Here is a 20,703-nt window from a genome sequence, read left to right as displayed (position 1 = left end):
TCATTATCAACGTGCGTTTAAGAGTATTTGGCTGCTATAAATGTCCACGTGATAATAAGCCACTTCGTTGAGCTATCGTTTGTGGCCAGGTCGCTTTTGAAAAAGAGCCCTTAGCTCAGTGGGGCTTACCTGCTAAAATAAAATAATAGCTTAGCTTCGTCATCTTACCCCTCCACCCCCCCGATATAAATCTTCATACCCCCCTCCACGTGGTCCCCACCTGGGTGGAGCAGTGAGCCCAATTTTCCCCCTTTATCGAGCCCTGTCAGACCTAAATCCGGTTGCTATTTGCGCCGTGTATGTCCCCCCTCGACCCCCGCTGTACAAAACACGACTGTTGTTTTGTTCCGGGCTCATGTTGAGTTGCAATAAAAACATAAAAAAGAGGTACAGTTTAAAAAAAATCTAATTTGTATGAATGCCACCTCGGCGTTTTTGTTTTTCGTTCGCGCTCTGGCGGATGGGAGCGGTCGCACGGCAGTAAAAACACCGAACTGTGAACTTGGTGACCTGAGTTCGATTCACGGTATACGGCTAACATCAGCACCGGTCATTTCCTTGCCAGTTCATAGGATCATCCTCTTTTTGAGGCAGCCATCCCAGAAAATCTGTCAGTAGCTGTCCTGTAATATCTGTAAGTTTAATTGGGGCATGAAAAGTTAAGTCTGAGAAGATTGTATGGCCCTAAGTCAGTGATAATGTCTCCATGATCAAACACGCCATAGGGGTGATGTTCATCCTCATTGGTGACCCTAAGTCAGTGGGGGAAATTCCACATTATTACGGCGAGGGGGGGAACAAGTCGGCCTTTAAGTTCACGCTGTTGGCTATTGCCTTCCCACAAAGTGATATGCATTTCATTGAATATGGATTGATCTCCTTTTAGAGGTTGATTAAGCCTGCGTCTATGCACCGAGCTGGTACGGCTGAAACCCTGGATTTTAATCCAGACAATCATCTATCAATAAACCAGGCATTCAGGTTTAGCGAGAAGCTGGTCTCACACGAGTCAACAATGATTGTTTCGTGTCCAAAGCAGATGCTTTCCAACCTGGACTTGAACCCATACATCTCAGTGACGGCAGGCTAAGTGACTTGACTTTTTCCATTAGCTCCGTCGGGCAGCCAGCTACCACCTTCTAAGAAACGGAGCTTTCGAGTAACGTAAAGGAAAAGCAGCGTTGTACTTAAAGGTCAACGACAATTTAGCAGAAAGCCCGCATCCTTGAAATGTTCAGGCTTTCTCAACGCACAGTTGACCGGGGACGTTTAGAGCTTTAAAGAAAATAAACCCCCACAAACCTACACAGACATCTGAGGAATTGGCCACTTAACCTGGTGTCAGATGTTGCTGCGGTAAATTTCACACCGCTCACTCCGTTGTTGCTGTTGGGTACCTTGAAGTTCCTGAAAAGGGAAAACGAAAAAACTCGAAGGAGGGTTGGACGTAGGTGGGGCTTCTGTGTAGGTTGCAGAGCGGCAGTGACGCTTTATTTTTATATCGCTAAAACTACACTTGGAATGTGCTTCACTAGGAGCTACAACACATACAAAGATACACATATACACGGATTGGAGAATATTATTCAAAGCTATATTCTTTCTGTTATCCATATACATTTCTACGATTTTAAGAATTACTGTAGTTAAATTATCCGTATGCTCTTTAAGAGCACTTGCCACAACAGTCTGTTAAGGCTATACTGGGGGAGGATCTTTGTCTTTGTAGTGCTCAAGTGAGCGTGGGGTGGTGCTCATCTCCAAACAATGGCGGAAATTCCACATTCCTATGGTGGTGACCCAATTTCAGTCGGATGACCACTGCTGACCCTTCCCAGCAAGTGGTGTTCATTTCCTCCGCCCTGGAGGAATGACAGGCTGAGTCCGACCCCCAGTCAGAACAGGAACTCATGCCTCTTGACTTTTTAGTTGATTGCGCTAACAAAAGTATCGCCTGTAACAATAAAACAACATCTGCCCGATCACTAGCCATGCACGGTTAAAAAAAGAAAACTCATTGTATTTAGTAATGTATTCAAGATGTATTATAAGACAATTTAACAAGGTCTGGATTAAGTAAATCATGGGGAAGGTTAGTGGGTTTTTAATATTACATAAGCTGTCTGCACAACAATTAGTAGCTGTTATAGTTTAATGCGAATAAGTAATTGGGGCAACCCATGAATGTTCGCCATAGTTTTGGTGCAGATCGTGGTTCAGAGGGCATTGAAATCGCAGAGTTCAGTCTGTGATTACTGTCACAGGTGCACTCCCCCTTGAGACACTGTTACCACAAATTGTACCTTTCCTATTAGCGCTGGTGTTTCACCACTTTTGTGCTACAGCATGTGAGGGTTTGTGTGTGTGACTGGAGAGATGAGCTATTTAAAAAAAAACAGAGCTTTTGCTTGTTTTTTAGATGGACTGCCAGGAATTCTTGATGTAAATCCTCGGCAAAACCGATGGATTACAAGCGTTTTGTTCCAAAAAAAATCCCACGGTATGATTTGTGCCAACGAGGGCATCATTGCTGTTGAAGGAAACGGCACAATCTTAATCATAAAAACGTTTGAAAGGATTAGGCGAAGACATAATCCCACTTTTCGTACATCAATACCGTTTGTTTATATAGTATTTTCAGTTTAAATTCATAAATTGTAAGTTCTCTGCAATGGGTGAAGTTGTCCCACGGAAGGCCACACTCATTTTATTTATAATTATTATTATTGTGTTGTTTCTTTGAGGGATTTATTGTGTGGAAAAAGGGTTTCCATAAATGTTATTGAGCAATAGCAGAAATATATACAAGCACTGCACTATGTGCCAACATGCATCATATTTATGCCACATAATGCTTATGCGGCACGTAAAAAATATTTATATGAAACAGATGGCGTGTTTTTGTGAAGGCTATGTGATTTGAAAGAAGTGGATCTACCCACACCTTACTCCACCACTCGTAATCCATTATTCACTTTTACTGCAGCGCACGGCATTTTCACTGCTGGGTCGAAATAAATAGTAGTAAAAGAATGATTTTGACCCTTCCAGAATAGGAATCAAACTTGGTACTTTTGATTTCCGAAGTCGGTGTGTTACAGTTCTTATAACACCAGATACATTGAGGTGCCAGTGTTGGTTAGAACGTCCATCTGGCAATTAATCAAGTTCACATCCTATCTTACATCTGGGGTGGATGAGAGTTACAATGCAATTTTGATTTGTACAGTATCATGTATGTATCTATGTTGAAGTTATTTTGCGCTGTACGTAGCCAACTGTGCTAATTAGAAGTGCGGGGGGAAGGACAACAAAGCTAAACACAAAAATAAGTTCTAACAGTGGGACATGTTACGGAGGAAAGTCCTTAAACTTTGGACTTAAACAGGGGAAGGGAGTCAACAGCACAGATGGCAGAGGGAAGACAGTTGGAGTCTATGGGGCCATAGAGAAGAAGATGCGAGATTCCACTGAGCAAAGGTTGACTGGAGGCTTTGATTTGATCGACGGCCTTAGTTCCCGGAGCATCGAGTGCATGGAGGGGATTCAGGTGAGGTGAGGGAAGAGTGGTAGGCAGGGGAAAGTTTATGGAGGATTTTGAAGATGGTGTCTGCGTGTGTGATCTTGAAGTTTATTCAGGATTGAATTGGAAGCTAGTGGAGGGACTGCAGTATTGGGGTGATGTGGTTATATTTACAGGTGCGGGTGAGATGTCTGTTTAGTGGCGTTTGGATGTGCTGACTTGGGGAGACTGTAGAGGAGAGAGTTTCGCGAGTCGAGTCAGGATGAGATGAAGGTTCCCAGCAGGTTTTGGGGGTAAGGACATGACATATTCAGGAGATAAATGAATTTGTCATGGTGGCCATCAAATGGGAATACTTGCCCCAAAGAAATGTGGAATGACCACCACTGACTTACAACCAGAAACATGGTTTCAGCTGGGAGATATTTTAACTTTCTGTCCGAGGTATTTTTTGGGAAGTACCACGTATAATGCTTTGGATGACGCACATCTGCGTGGTTTCTTTTTGTTGGTACGATGTCCCCAAAGACACAATCGGAGAGACATACAGCACAACCGCGAAAGCCATTGTCCGTCTCCGCTTTCTACACAAGAGCAGCTTTGCTTAGGGATCCTTCACTTCCAGGTTCTTTTTGACACAGTTCAACGATTTGTAATGTGTATGTCAAGGGTGTGGGCCTCTGGTGTTCTGCCGTTGTCTCTCAAGCTTTCCTCGGAAACCCTTTAATCTCCCACGTGGGAATATGTGCCTGTCGCCTCTCCGCTGTGTTGGCTCATCAGGGCCAGCCGGACAGCTGTGCGCTGTGTGCTTTCCCATCGCTTGTGTTTACACAGAGCCCTGAGTGGACAGGACAAGGGGGGGGGGGGGGTGGCCCTCTGTCTTTTTAAAATCTACCAGGCTCTGTGTAATCTTGTCTAAAGGTCGGATGGGGGAGGGGGCTCGGGGCGGGGGGACCCGGGGCAGGGGGGGGTGAAAAAGCAATGACTGTGTAAGGAAAGGGCGAGAAATCCGGTTGTATTTCCTGTTTAAAACCTCGTTAAACCGGCGAACGTGAGCTCTTGCGTTCCTCAGCACTGAGCCCCTTGGAGAAGGCCCAGTTTGTCCAGCAATGTTTCTTAAATGGGGAAAAACATTGCACGTTATTTTTATCGTTTTCGTTTTAGTTTTGGGCACCGATTTTTACAGCGTCGAGGGAAATAGCAAAAAAAAAATTTCGTCTATTTTAAAAACCCTTTCAAACAGCATCGATCCTACCCAGGTGGTGCAGCAGTTAGAGCAGTGATTCGTTATTTGTACTTTGTAGTTCAATGCTTTGTGAGTTCAAATCTCAGTCAGGGATGACCTCATCCCGTTATATCTCCAGAATAGAAGAAATAGGGACCACTTTATGGGGAGTCCATAATAGTTCGCCTGTGGATATAAAGGTATTCTTTTAAATGCTAAATTAAACCACCAACTCTGGGCCTCCAATGGAAATTAGCAACAGTCCATTGCGAGTTTGGGCATGCTCACTTTGCTACAACAACAGAAGAGACAGCGATTTGTTCATAACATGTGATATCAGTGGCACGGCTCGAATTCTGCAGTGGAAAAACAACCTGGCATCTCCTTAAGTTGTGCCAGGCTGGCTCTGGCAAAGCCCCGTCATGAATCAGTTGTGCAGTGGAAAATAAATATATGTGAAGTGGGCTGGCCCAGTTTGTGATCCAGATAAGTGGACTGCGTTTGGATTTCCACACCGGCCTTGCTGAGCTCACGAAGTTTAGGTGCGTGCCTCAATGTGCTCTTTTTCAGAGGTTTACGAGCTCATCGCCACCCGCTCCACCAATGTTACAGGAGTCATTGGAAGATACACATGGTAAATGGCATCCCGCCCTTAGATCAAAGCAAGGGCTTTGCTTTTATTAACGACAACCCATATTAAACACGGCCGAAAATGGCAAAAATATAAACAGCTTTGTGCTTGAGATCACAGAAGCCAACATGAGGATACATTATACATCGTGAAAATATATCTGTATTTGAGTACTTGAAAGAAAATTTTTTTTATGATTACTTCCCTCCAGCTGCAGAGGGAAGGAAGAGGGAAGGAGTGGGGGGTGGGTTGGAGGGGAATGGGCGCCACCTATGGAGCTGCACGTCTGACCGGGATGGGCACTCTCAGTAACACCCCGGCGCGGCCCGGGTCTGGTTTCTAACTCGGCGTGAAATCGCAGCATCACCGATATCTCTTCAGGGAAAGCAAGGGAGATCTGGACTTGGGTTTATGCGATAAGGGTTGGTGAAGGAAGCTCAGGAAGCAACGAGGTTTGGGGGAAAGAGGCCGAGAGGTAGGAAAGAGGAGAGCACTCCTCGACAGCTTGAAAAAAATGGGCTCTTTGTGCTGAAATTAAAAGGAAAGAATGAGTTTGGAAAGGGTGTAGAGGACGTGAACCAGTAACCTGCCCAGAGGCAGAGAAGGCAAGAAAACACACATGGTCCATTGTATCTTGGTCATCCACCTTGGCTAAAACTCATTGTCCTAGTGGTGCTGGCTTTGTTCACTGACACAACCACAATTATTATAATAATATTTAAATGCAGGCATGTTTCAGCACGTGGGGGGAACAGTGGCATGCTGTGTGTATGTATGTTGAACTTCTTTCGCGCACCGTACCTACAAACTGTGCTAATTCTCTTGCAGAGCTTCCACATTGCATACATTACATATATATTAAACTAGGATGTTTAAATATGGCCTGGGCTTGAATAGCAGAATTTTTAATGTAATATGTATTCTTAAAAATAATTTTATCAATTGCTCAAACCCATTTGTGTCACTTAAACAGCACCCTTTGAGCATAAATGCAAGCCGTGAAGCGAACAATTGTGCGGTAATATCAGTGTGCAGACTGCTTTAAACATGGACATTAAAGACCCCCTTTGCGTTATGTTTTATTGCAGACGCATGTTTGTGTCCATTGGAGCCTCGGTCTGCCAAGAAAAAAATTACCTCCGGTTGCAAAATTTGATCAACTTAAAAAATTTCCCCCAGTGACAGCTGATTGGCATTCAGTGAATGTGAATCTCATAGGAGTGAAATTAGTTTTTTATTATTAAACATGTCTCGAATACATGAACAAAAGGTCAAATTGTTTCCATACTTACACCAGACAGTTCTACATTAACGAGGGCAGGAAAATAGTTTATCAACAGGACAGGTTTCCATCACTTTACGCGGTAGATGCTTTCCAAAAAATGGTGCACAAAAAGAAACCGCACGAGGAGACAAATGCCTGCCGCTTAGCGCACACAGTAATCACCCAGTGTTGTCCCACGTCTGGCCGCATACGAGGGAATTAAAATTGCATGTAGCAAATTTTGGATAGAAATAGGTTGGCCGCCTATAAGCAAAAGCACACAAACTCAACTCGCATAGAGCAAGGGAAACCTGCAGTCCTAATTTCGCTCACGAAGCTGTGCTTCATGAACTTGCCCTATAGTAATGATGGCGATGGTTGATGGTAGTCTATTCAGCTTATTATAATTGATGATGATTATTTATCCCTGGCCGGCAATCAAACTTTGATATTGTGATGGGGATTGTCATTGCTCTGCCGACGAAGCCACTCCCCAGAATTCTGTTTCAAACAAGTTCCTGGCATTACAAATATTTTAGGTAGAGGTGCATTCCTGCAATTGCATACTGATGCCACTGCTGGCAGTAGGGCCTCTACTAGAGAGCACTCTAGAGAGGATATTTTCGACTATTTGCTCCACACTAGCCAAAACGTCTTGGAAGAGTTACCCACACTTTACCCCACCACCTGTGGTTTACTAATTAACTAACCGTGGTGAATTCACTTATAATGCTGAGTGAACAGAAGTGAGGGGCATTTGTAAAATTTGCACGTTATTTTTACCGCCGTGCCGGGAGATCAATCGAACCTGTGCCAGTTGGTTTGCAAGTCCCGTGTGTGAAGCAGTGCACCACCGTGGCAGCATCCACAGCTATGCAATTGACACTGTTATTGTTTTTACTATTCCACTAAACGCTCATTGTTTGGTGATAGCCGCCGCAGTGTGTGTTTGCCCCAGAGGGGTGAGCTGCAAGCACAGCTGTGAGCGTGGCCAGGATGTGATGCTTAGGCCGGCAAGGGGCCCTTTGAAGTTCAGGGCAGGTTGATCCCTCGGCAAACACCCCATGCGTGCCCGCAATATGTGTGCTTTTCCAAGCCACCGTCTCGCGTCTGCAAACTCATCCATCTCCCGTCACCCTTGGTACAATGTATTACAGTAATTGAATGCGGCACTTGAATGCCACTGGCTGCATGTTCATCACGCAAACAAACTCCGGTCGTCCTCGCAGCAGCCGCTTTTGGCTAACCATCGAATAAAGATGGTCACTGCATGGCTCGCTCTAAGATGTGCTTCTGTGGCCATCTGGAACACTCTTCCTTCCTCTATTAGGAAGCCACTGGAGCTTACATTTTAAATGTTGAATTGAACACTTCTTTCTTGAGAACTGCTTTTTGGGTTTAATTTATTGTCCTTCCACCGCACCTCTGATTAGCACGGTTGGCTACGTACGGTGTGAAAGAAGTTCAACGTACATAGGTGTTGGTACATGCGACCGGGGTGCTCACGATGGCTGTTGCCCATGATGCTTGGGTATCCAGAGGCTGTGGTTTGCTGGTAAGTGCCAAGAGTATGACCCTTTTCATGGTCTTGCAATCCAAGTGTGGTCTTGAGGGTTCGGCCACATCTTGAGAATTTTTTCAAGGTTTCGCCACACACTACCGCGGGCATCTTCATCTTCCGCCCCTGAAAATGGCCTCAGTAGTGCGTGGCGAAAGCTTGAAAGAAGAAGTTCTCAACACACAGCCTCACGCAGGAGAGCATTAGGTGGATCAGGCTCTGTGATGCGAAGTCGTTTTCCAGTGGAAGATATTGATCTGGAAGGCGTGTTGGATGGAAGATCAATGTGTTTCTCCTGCTGTGCTGTCATAAATCACACATTTACACATTGATTTACATTTTAATGGAAACACAAGCAAATTGTGTTTCAGAATTGCATTGCAGGGCATTGTGGAATTTCAACGGATTGGTCAGTACCTGTAGTGGAGATGATCACCATTGCGCGCTCATTTGAGCATGGAAACATTTTTACTTGATTTGAAACCGTAAAATCAAACAAAACATTGAATTTAGGGCTAAAAAGACTACATATATATTAGAATCGGAATCCCATGAGTTTTAGAAACTTCCCAAAATCTCAAATAATGTTCAGTTAAGTAATTATATGTATGTTCATTGCCCAAATGCTGCCTTTCAAATTACTGCTTTGAGGGATTGTTTGAAAGTGCATCTAAATTCAATCTCTACACATTGTGTCTGCGAGCTGTAATTGAGGCAATTAAAAAAAGGCATTCAAATCCACTCAGCATTGTAGAATTTTACTCTCAAAATAAGTTACAAGTTACATATACATTTGCAGGGTAATGGACATCAATATTTGGTCTGGTTTTTTATAATATAAGAAATTGGTGAAACGTCTTTACTACCCAGGAGAGCTTATTGGAGTTACACTGTGTTTTTAGATTAGTATTTATATATAGTACATAGTGGGCCCATGTGACCTCTGCAGCCACTATGGATGCTATCATTCACCGCAACGTGAAAAACAAAAACATTGAGTTTTTTAGGACCCAAATTTACGAGAAATAATTACATCTCTGGGAGGGAGCGAGGGTGTGGTGGGGGAGTGAATGATTTTAATTGTTACACATCCAGTGCTGGTGCATTATCTGTACGCCTCACTTTGGATCGCGCGACAATTTGTGAGACTCCCTGGTCGTCTGACTCACGAGGTAGCAAGTCGATGTCACATAGCTGAGTTGGTTTGTGAACCCATCTGTGTGGATCTTTGTGCTATTGCCCTTGTACGAACAAAAATTGGCCAAACATCCAAATGCAAGGCCCCTCTGGAAAAACAAGTCTTGATCCTCAGTGACACTTTCCTGAAAAAATGAAGTGAAGATAAGAAATTACATTTTTTATGTAAATTACGGGGCAATGTGTTATATGGCGCAGCTAGCGGTAACCAAACTAAAATCATGGGCATGAATTATGATTACGTCAAAAGTGAGAGGAATGCACACGTCTTCATTAAATGCTTAAAATATTGTTCTCGTAGAGAAGGGTGGTTGCTCTTTGGTCTTTCCATTACTCTGGCCTCTAATTTCCTAAAATGAGAGTGGGAGGAGACCTGACATCTCCTTCAAAGGACAGTGGGATCTGGTTTCTCGCCAGCAATCCTGGAGCACAGAGGCTGTGACCCAACCCGGCCCCAAACTGCAGTGTCAGCGCCTCGCGCTTTTGCTGTCCTGTCAATGAGATATCGTTCCTTCCCAGAGGCTGGGCGTGCGGCTGCTATCACTGGCCAAGGTCACGCAGGGTAGAGACCGGAAATGAGAGCCGCTGGGCTAGAGGCTGCGCCGCCCTCGGCTGGAATTTCATTGGTCAAAGAGCAACCCAGGCGCATGGCACATAACAGCATCGATGATGCGTTTAATTGAAGAAAAGATTCTGATGATATTGAGATTAATCCCCAAGCCAATTTCAACGTATTTATTATTATTTTTAGTTGGGCGTGGGGTCGTTTAATCTGTGGACATCCTTGCAAATGAGATGTTACACATATTTTAATGAAGATCATTAAAAATACTGGACTATGTGTGGGAGCTCATATATAACTTTATTTAATCTGTGCACAAGTGTGGGGGAGGGTGTCTTACTTATTGCTGGGTCTTATTATACAGAGAATACGGTATTTAATATTATTAGTCAAGATTTCTGTGAGTCTCATGAAGAGGCAAAGACATCGCAAAAACATCGCATGCTTAAAATTAAAATGAGCGGCAGAAAGAGCGTGTATTACCGAGCACATACATTGGTGAATGACGTCATTGGAGCTGTCAAACAAACAAAATAGTCGGCTTGGGCAGGACACATTCCTGGAAGGATTATGACCAATGATCAAGAATAATGATGGAGTAGTAACCAAGGAATGGAGCTCGTTTGAGAGAGGAGGGTGAACGGTAAAGCGGTGCGATGGAGCAAAGAAACCAGCTCATGCTGGGTGGATTATTCGGTGCAGGTTCTCAGTGGGTTGTAACATCGCAGATAGCAAAAGATGGCAGCGGTCTTTGTGTGTCGTCGTGATTGAGCGCTGTGTTTGCCCGTGATCTTTGTAGGTGCTGCGTAAGCAGGCAGAGGATATGGAGAAGCAGCTTGGAATTCCATAATAGAATGTGGCAGGAAAGCACTGCAAGATATAATCGGGAAGAGACAGTTGTGGTTGGGCACCTGTGCGGCGTGGAGGATGGAAGGTGACTGATGACAGACTTTCCTGTGGTACCCAAAGGTGGACAACCGAGCGGTAGACGTAAACGTGCGGGCCAGAAATGGCTTGGTCAACCACACGGCTGGCGAGGTATGCGGCCTACGTCCACGCTGGCCAGACATCACGAAAGAGGTTTGAGTAATCACATTTTACTCCACCACGTAGGACCTGCCAGTTTGACTCACTGTGCCGTGCCTATTTATACATTTGGCTGGATAGAGGAAACAAATGCCATTTTAGCTGATATGTTTGATCTATTTTACATATTTATTTTGCATTATTTGCTTTTCTTTCCTATGCTTTGCACTCCAATATTTTTTGTATTGTTGTTGTAACTTTCTGACCCAAGCCTGCTGGACATCTGTGGAAAAAGAGCTTCATAGCTCATCCGATTTCTTCAGCGTAAATAAAGGTTCTAATTCTGAATGTGTTGAATACAGAAAGATTAGACCTTGGGAGTTTAGATAAGACCTTGTGAGTTTAGATGTGGACTCTACAATAGCTGCAAGATCCGGCAGAAGGAAGCAAGTGAAGGTCAGACGTGTGCTGCATCACCGGCATTGTCGGTGCCGACCTCGTGATGTTAAAGGCATCTTTTTTTTTCCCACTGAGCAATTACACTCCAGCAAAACAATAACAACGGACTTTTCATCAAAATTGAAATTGGGCTCAAGGTTAAATCTTGACTTAAAGCTTTTGTGACTGCAGGAATTTATATTCTTTGAGTCTTTCGGTAAAGTCACGTAGATAGGTTGAAAGAAAATAACAAAAAACTCGACGTTTCGATCACAAGCGATCGCTTGTGTTGTGTTCGAAACGTCGTCGTTTTTTGTTATTTTCTTTTAACCTATCTACGTGACTTTACCAAAAGACCCAAAGAATAAGGGCTCAAGGTTATTTAGAGTTAAAGGCAGCAATAAACTTGGAATAATTTACAAGTAGTTATGTCAATACACGTGATAACTGTGGATCTGCAGGATAGAATCGCTGATTGCTTCGGTCCATTTGTTTGTGTGTGTGTACTTTCACACATTAAAAACATGATCCTGAGAAGAAAACAAGAACTTACTATAATCAAATAAAAACCACAGTGATGACATTGTAGGTGCAGTTTGGCTGTGTAGAATGCTAAACTGTTTAGCTTTATAGAAAAAATGGGTACTGATTGAATACAAAAAAAGTTAAATGCAAACTAATTGGAAACTCTAGACTGATTGGGCTCTCACGGTACGTTGGTTAATTGTGCTAGGGAATCTAAAGTGGGCGATGGTGGCTATGCACGTGGCCTGTAGTCCAGCACTGTGGAGGCAGCGAGGGTTGGTATCACCACACAAATGTTGTGAAACTCCCTTCCCGTGGGCGTCGAGGTACCAAACCCCTGGCTCGCCATGAGCACGTGGTACTTGAAAAAGTATAATACCTGCCACCTGTTCCATCTTTACGGGATAGGGTTGCCCCTCGCACGCTTTGGGTTTTCTCCGGGTGCTCCGGTTTCCTCCCAAATGTAAGCGCTCATTAATTGGCCGATAACACCGTGATATAACACCGTGATATAACACCGTGATATAACACCATGATATAACACCGTGATATAACTCGCTTGGGGGGCTCACCATCTGGCTGACATCTCCACGTGTCTGTGGTTCCTCGCAGTCATCCGCTTCGAGGGTGAGCGGTCGTGTTGGTGAACATCTGTGAAAAAGAGCTTCATAGCTCATTGGATTTCTCCGGTCTAAATAAAGATTCTGATTCTGTTACAAGTTGAATTTAGTAGTATTATTATTGTTGCCATAAAGTGCCCAAGCGTAGTATTTAATGGCCGTGTTGAACCTTCGAGTGCAATGTCAGAACAGTACAGCACACCGGTGTAACGAATTGCCATTTGTTTTATTTGACAAACCTTACTTATTGGCTGTGTCGGGTGGTGGTGGGTTTACCGACACATATTTAACCCAAAAAAAACTGTATTTTGGGTTTTACAACTTGTGGGTGTTACAGCTTGGTTTTTTTGCATTCCCGGTATGTCCCAGTGCATAACAGGCAGACACAACCAAGCGTTATTATTTCCAAAAAATAGAAGATGTGCTTAAAAAATGATACCCCATGTCAATCCGCTGCTGGATGAAGGGCTACCACGCCACGTCGTGGTCACGTGGTTTGACCATACTCTACTCAGCTGGCCAGTGCTGGTAGGTGAAGGTGCACCAAGGACTGGTTCAAATACAAGTCGCCACTGATTCCAGTTTTGATGGGGAATCTGAAGACAGCTCGTTGGGTTCATGGCACGAAGCACAAACTACGCGCTCCACTTGCACGTTGACATTTTACAACTCTCTTATGAGCCTCTGCTCATTCATGTGACAGGCTTACCAGCTTGTCCAAAAGACACGCCTGATATTTTACAGGAGAGTTATCTGACAGAAATGTTGTCGCATTTAATAAGCGACTTTTAGTTTGATAAATAAAATAAAAAAGAATTGCAATCAGTAAATTATGCAGTGCTCAGTTTTGAGTTAACCAATGCTTTATAACCAGAATGTGTTTATACTGGGTGATAATTTGCTTAACCTAATTGAAAAAAAAGTCTTGTAACATTTCTTATCTTCATCAGATTTATGCCTGTGATCATAAAACTAGTTAGTGTTTTGTAATAAGAGAGGAATGTGGATTACGTTTGCGTCGTGATTTGCACGGCACATTAAAATGACTTCATTATTCTACTCTTATTTATACATCGGTATCATCGTGTTGAACCACTGCCCGTGTCTCCATTCGGACTGTTAAATAACACCAGCAGTGGGAGTAGGGCCTGTTGTATAATCTGGTGACAAGCGGAACCCACTGCGCACCAATGCCATCTTTCTGTGGTGAGGGTGGCTGCTTCCGTGGATTTCTTTTTTTTGCTGCCGTTAATGAGCGTGGAGATGCGTTGACGCTGAACAATGAGTACCAAAAACAGCTGTTGGCAGATGGCCCAGCACACCAGTGCGCTTAATCAGACTCGTACTTTAAACAGAGTTCCTGGAGAAAAAGCAGAGAGACCAGTTTTATAGCAGAGGAAGTGTGGCCTTTGCATGCAGTGTGTCTCCTGCATGACATGCTCACCCGCAAAGACAAAGAATCCCCGTGTAGCCCTAACAGACTGTTGGGACAAGTACCGTTAATGTAGGCAAGCATGGCACATTATAGAGTGGTGTGGCCAGCACCATACCCGGCTAACTTTTGCCTTCCAAGTGCTGATGTTTGCACATTGCACCAAGTATTAATTTAAGGTTGAGTCAACCTAGGAGAGGCCCAGAACCAGTTCAGATGTTTGCCACTGTTATTAGTTGTGAGCTGAAATTAAACTCGGGTCGCTGGGTTCGTAGGACAGCGTGCTAACTATTATGGTCACGCTCCCCACTCGCGTACAAACGCACTAACACATACGCACAGAGAGCACACTTTAACTTGCTCGTTTGCACATTGGACACACAAACACGTTCGGGACAGACGCACACACTTGTGCAGTGATACTACGCAGGAGTTTTGGATAACAATTTTTGGATTTCATGATTTTTAAGAACTATTTCGAATCTGCCTTTATTCTTGGATCATTTAAATTATACATTTGTGTCTGCGTGCTAAACAAATCAAAGTCACCCGATTCCACGCGGAACTATTTTTTCTTCATTAAAAGCATGCCGTCGATGTCATATACGAGATGTCATTTACAGTTTTCAGATCTATTTGAAAATTGGGGAACACATTTCTAGGAGTTGCACGCAATAGAAAGGTATGAAGCACAGTCTGTATGTACAATATAGTTAACCCACAGTAGCCCTTTGCTAGGGTTGTTCCCTCTAAGGTATGAAAAACCTGGGACATGGGATGCAAAGAATATCTCAAAATACTGAGAGGAGAAGATACATATAATGCATTGCCTTGAGTGGTGCATTATTACACAAGTGACAAACACCGGGAATTTTGATGCCCAAGATAGATCAGGAGGTTGACCCAGAGGACGATCCTGGTAAAACCAGGACAGGTGGCAACCGTTCCCTCTGCTCAAATGAGCCCCATGGGGGGCAGAGCTCATTTCCATTGAATGGCCTGAGGCTTCCAGCCGGGTGGTGCTCTCCAGACCACTTCAACCACCATTGGAAGGTCACCAGTTCAAATCTCAGATGGGGATTGACCCTGCCCATCTTCACCATTGGGGTTGATAAAACAAGCACCACTTTGTGGGGAAGATTAGACAAATTGTCTAAAACAGAGACTGACCCCTGTCATAGGAATGTGGTAGGGATGTTTTCTGATTTGGGGATTTTTTTTTATCCGAAAATCCTAAATTCAGGCCTCGATTCACATTTTGTTTTGGATCGGTCTGAAAACGAGAAGTGATGCCACTCTGCCACTTCTGTGTTTTTCGCACCAAAGGTGGTGCCACATAGCATTGGGTGACATCACGATTGTTAATGCTAATACGTTTTATATTCGTTCTTCATGCGAATGTTCCGGAAAACCAAAAAAAGGTAAAAAATTGTCCTGGGAAATGCAAAATTTTGGATGTTTTTTTGCATCCGAAACTGATTCATAGAATGTGGTCTTTACAACAGGGCTGTCAATGTAGATGATCAATGGTTTGAGCAGAGAGTCACTTGATGGTTGACTTTTTATTTACGCATTGTTGTCTGCCCCTTCCCATGCCCCTGAAGAAATCTGCCATTCTCTAAGAGAAATGCTTTTGTTTTGTTGGGGAGGGGGGTGTTTTTTTTTTTAGAAACGTCAACAAAAGCTGGCATTCACCAGCATCTTGAATTTGTACAATTTTGTCCTGGAATGTGAGCCAATCTAGGCACGTCAACAACAGTGTCCGTTCTCCTGAAAAGCACTCGTAACAGCTCCCAGGGTCAGTCTCGACTAACTCACCGCATCGTATGCAGCAACTATGCTCAAAGGTCCAACAATGTGCGTAGCTTTTGTTGGACATTGGTCGCTCCATATTGATTCACTTTAAAACGTTGAGGATATACGTGGAATTTTTCATTAATGGTAATGTTCGCTCAAATTCACCATCAGGTGGTGCTCATCTCCTCATTCCCAGCCCTGAGCTGGTGGAGGAAATTCCACAACGACCACTGTCCACTTCCCCGAAAAATGTATATTAAATGTAATGACTTTGGAGGGATGTTGGGCTGAGATTTAACACATCCTACATATTGAATCTCTTGCTTTTTGCCAGCTGTTTTTATTCATATCTCTTTTCATGAGACCATTATGTCCTATAATTTACAATCTTATGCCTTCATGATCTGTCATGAAGAAAGGCTGTTGCACTAAACACGCTTATTACGTAGTATTTCTCCATTGTAAGGCAGCGTAGATGAGCCTGGGCTTACTGAATTAATAATACTGCAAACGAGCATCCAAAAATAATCTCTGATTTTAAGAATAATTTGATTGTCTTTCCAGTCGAAAGTTGAAGTGTCTCCCCAATCCAATGAAGGTGGAATGGAGCTTTCTTCCATTGGCTGCCAAGTCTGGAGAGCAACTTCTTTACTCCTCTCTGATAAAGCGGTATTCGTTTTATCGACCCTGGAGTAATGCTGGGTAAATCGAGCCCTAACCTGGATTTGAACGCATGTGTTTCTGATTGTTAGTCAAGTACCCAACCAGAAGTACCATCTGGCGATGTGATTAGTTTAACACATGGTATACAACTGTCCAGATTACAACTCTTATTTGAGTAAACATGTGAATATTCCAGTGTCACAAGTTTAAGCCATTCAGTGATATATAATTTCCTCTTCATCATTTCCAAATTGTTTCCTTTAAAAGGGGCACGGGCATCCACGATAGTGAATCAAGAGCAAAACAAGCGAGTGAGGTTGAAGTAGTACAGAGGGCACTGGGAAATGAGTCAGTGATGTCGCGAGCAGATGTCCCTCACACCGGGGGAGGGGTTTTGATGAGAATAATATCCACTCTGTAGGCAGTGGGAGGCGGAATGAGAGCAGGACACCCAGCTGAGATGTACAGGAAATATTGCCCCTTTTGGCCATCTTCTGCCCGCGGGTAAGTGTCCCCGGGATGGGCAGATGCTCTCGGGGCTCAGCTGAACCTGTGCCTCTCTTGTTGAAGCCAATCCAGCTTGGCCATTTGAGAAATCGTAACGTCCAAGAGGCTCGTTGTCTCAAAGGGTATGAGGAAAATGCCAAATGATTGAACCAACATCCTTTGAGGACTTCGGTTCAAGCCCTGACAGTGTTACCAACTGAGTGATTTAGTCACTAGATTTTGGTTTTCCCTTTTTGTCAATTGACGAGCTATAAATCCATCAACTTTCTGGGAACAACAACATGCTAGCAGATTGAGAAGCAATTGCAAGTTTTCAAAAAGGGTGCTGTATAAGGTCTTAAGAGTTTCTAAATTGACGAGTGACATTTTTTATTCCTTTGAAAGGTCTATCAAGCAACATCTAGTGGTTTTTTGAGGTTTGATTTGTAGCTTTCCACTTAAGGAGTTGCCAATGCTTAGCCCTGAGCCGGGAAAGAGTTCCCGAATGTATGAGTTCATTCTCGTTTTATAAAAACAGTTGGGAGTCGTCTGAGATATGACGATGCTTTCTGAATTACTGAAAATTACTGAAAATAACAGATAGAAAAATGGTGATAAGAGTGTACAAGTCTACACACAGAGGTTTTCTTATGTATACAGCAAAGAATACTGGGAATAAATTAAATAATTGTAAGGTCATTCTGCAAAAATGAATGGTGATGTGGAGGATTGTTTTCACGGATTCTAAAATTTGTGATGCTCTGGAATAATGACTTGAAAATTCAAGATGATAATTTGCGGAATGTTAAGAATGTAAAAAAAAAATTGCCACGGGGCTACAAGCTTGTAATATGCGTGAGAAGGTGCAGACTTTGGGATTTTAACCCACACAGAATTTAGAAGGTACCGCAGATTTTTATGGGGCATAATAATATTTAGGATTACGTTTTTTTTTAAGTTTCAATGTTGTCCATATGCCTTTTAAGTACACCCCTGGATACTGTGTTTGAAGATGTTTTGTAATTGAAGATGAAAAGTAACAAATTCCCAGCTGTGTGCTTGCTCAAATTAACAATGGTGCAGTGCTCATCTCCTTGGGCTATAATCTGAGCCAGTTGGGGAAACTTCCTCCTTCCCATGGCAGGACCCAGTTTCCATAAGACAACTTGACATTGCCATTCCGCAAAGTGGCACTCATTCTTAAAGAGATGTGTAATGATTGTGAGTCGAGCATACTCCTGACAGTTTAACACGTCGGATTACGCGACCAATATCATCCATAAGAGGTTTTTTGGGTTAGATCGTGTAAATATATAAATGTGTCGTTAAAACCCGCCACCACCCGACACAGCCAACTAGTCAGGGTTGTCACTGAGTACTCAGTTTGTAAATGTTGTGGCTTGGCTCTCCAACACACCGGTGTGCTGTACTAGTGACGAATTGGCACGTTTTCTTGACGTGACAACCCTTACTAGTTGGCTGTGTCGGGTGGTGGCGGGTTTTAACGACACATTTATATATTTACACGATCTAACCCAAAAAAAAACTCTATTATGGATATTCCTGACAGTTCTGGTCGGTGGATACGAGCTGCATGAGAAAAACAATCCCAGGCAGTGGGAAAGGGAGAGGATGAAGGGGCGGGCGGGGGGGGGGGGGCGGTGACCCTATACCCTGGAGATTGACAGAAAGTTAGAAAAAGACGCAAGCTTGTTTAAGTGAAACTTGTATATTACATTCCTGTCGTATCCTTAATGGTGTGAGCATTTATACATGGGGGAGGGGGGGAGACAGTAGGCGTTTGGGACTGAGCGTGGCGCTTTGGGCAGCAGAGGTGAGTGACGTGTGGAATTACATTTCTGTAATGTGTTGACATGCCTGGTTTGGTGTTTTAACGGCGTTCTCTTTTGTTTTCTCTCCAAATGTTTTCCAGAGCAAGGATATTGGGGTGACATTACAAGATGACTTGCTCAAGTACATCAGTGAGCTTAACACAGTAAGTGAAATGGCATCACCGTTGTGGTTGTTGTTGTGAATAACCGTAATCTGCTCTGTGGGTGAAATAGAAAGGTCACTTTATTATAATTGATGGTAAGGAAATAATACATGAGCCATGGATTCTCAGAGTTGACCTCCTAGCACAGTGATTCATAACTCTATATGTTGAGAAACCCCACCGTTTAAAGATTGGAATCATCCTTGCAATTCAGCAGGCTAATGGCTCCCTGTCGTGTAAAGGGACAAGCCCTCTCTATATGGCAGCAGCGAACATTTATGACTGTTGCCATACTGATGAGTCCTATAAGCTGCACTATGACCACGTTTTTTTCATGTGTTTCAGTTTGTGGTCTAAAAACGAGGATGTCCAAACGTGCATTGCATTTGTGATCTGGATAAGACTGTGGTTTTGTACATGCAATGAACATCTACGCATATTGTGGAATCTTATCTTCACAAACTTTTATGTCATTTAGAAAATACCTCCTGAGTTCTATGACACACTTTCATTGGGGGTCCTGCTTTGAGATATTTTGCTAGTTCTATTTAATCAATAAATACATAATCAAGCTTATATAAACAGCGCCATTTACAATATGTAGTCCCAAGGTGTGTTGCAATCGAAAATAGAGCACGGTAAAGCGGGATGCCTTTTTAAAGGGTCAGAGCACTGAGCCAGCAATGCTGAGAACCTGAGTTTGAGTCCAGGTAGCTACTACCCACCAATTTAACCGGGTTCTCAAGTCGAGCAACTTTTTAGTCTCATCCTGTTGTGATAATTGAAAATGTCGGTTTTGGTGGATGTGATGAACACTTCGTGCAGGGCATGTAAATGGAGTGGTGTAGTGTGTACTGAAGTTCGTTTGAGAAATATTGAGAACATCATTCAGGGCCATTCTCTGACACAAGGTGATTCACTGCTGGCTGTGAGAGTTCCGAATGTATTTTTTTTCTTCACGACATGACCGCGATAATTTGAATTCATTTGGGAAAAATAAAAGAAGATAAACTGTAATACTATAATTAAGAATTAGTTAGTTTTGAATTTGATTATGTAGGTTTGTCAGTTTTCATCTATCCCCTCCACTACCTGACAGAGCCAATCAAATGAAGTTGTTGCGTGGGAAAATATTCCAATTGATCAGGTTTTTCATCAAATCTGAATGTTGAAAAGCAAGAACAATTTCACAATTTTATATTCGACGTTTCTCTGTAAATTACACCCAGCATCAGCTCAACTCTCATCGCGGCAAAGAGATTCTTGATCCAGGTCGTTCCGTAGGTGCAGTGACGTCATAAGCACAATCATATACGTGATCCAGTTTCATTCATAGAGTTGATTTGCCAGTTTATTGGTTGTGACTTGCAGGTTAAAGTAGCGTAATAATTGGAATCCATTTAGGTTTGGTGAAAATAGGCTGTCCTTAATTATATTAAAGTGCATTGTGTTGGTAATGAAGCGAAGGTTTTCGTGCATAGTGATTCTAGTTAAGCATTAATTGGTTAATCGAGTTATTAAGTAAATATTACGGGAATTAGTGCTATGAGGAATTGGTGACACAGGTAATACTGCAATTGTTAAATAAATAAAAACATTAACAGTTTAAAGGGCAGAGGAGATGGGATGTCTAGCTACAGCTTCAAATTGATTCATTTATCGATTTTTTTTAAAGTCCCTAATTCGCTTGGAGAATGAGATCCATAATGTTTGTCCATTAAACAGAAAGTCCTGTGTCCCTGAGAGTATAGTTTAACCCA

At 43.1% G+C, this 20,703-nt stretch overlaps 1 protein-coding gene across 4 annotated transcripts in view; it reads left to right on the top strand.

The window, feature by feature from the left end:
* LOC133349527 (SLIT-ROBO Rho GTPase-activating protein 1-like) overlaps positions 1-20,703 on the top strand; it is a 199,830-nt gene that overhangs the window by 87,569 nt on the left and 91,558 nt on the right. For all 4 annotated transcript variants that reach the window (XM_061563064.1, XM_061563062.1, XM_061563063.1 and 1 more), the window contains exon 4: positions 18,881-18,943. In XM_061563064.1, the coding sequence (XP_061419048.1) occupies positions 18,881-18,943 (63 nt within the window). The remainder of the gene's footprint in view (positions 1-18,880; positions 18,944-20,703) is intronic.

This window comes from Lethenteron reissneri, chromosome 30 (genome assembly GCF_015708825.2).
Source record: "Lethenteron reissneri isolate LAM-NWPU_2019-01 chromosome 30, ASM1570882v1, whole genome shotgun sequence".
In the NCBI taxonomy this organism is placed as follows: domain Eukaryota; kingdom Metazoa; phylum Chordata; class Hyperoartia; order Petromyzontiformes; family Petromyzontidae; genus Lethenteron; species Lethenteron reissneri.
The sequence above is the reverse complement of the archived record's forward strand: the minus strand, read 5'-3'. Positions and strand labels throughout refer to the sequence as shown.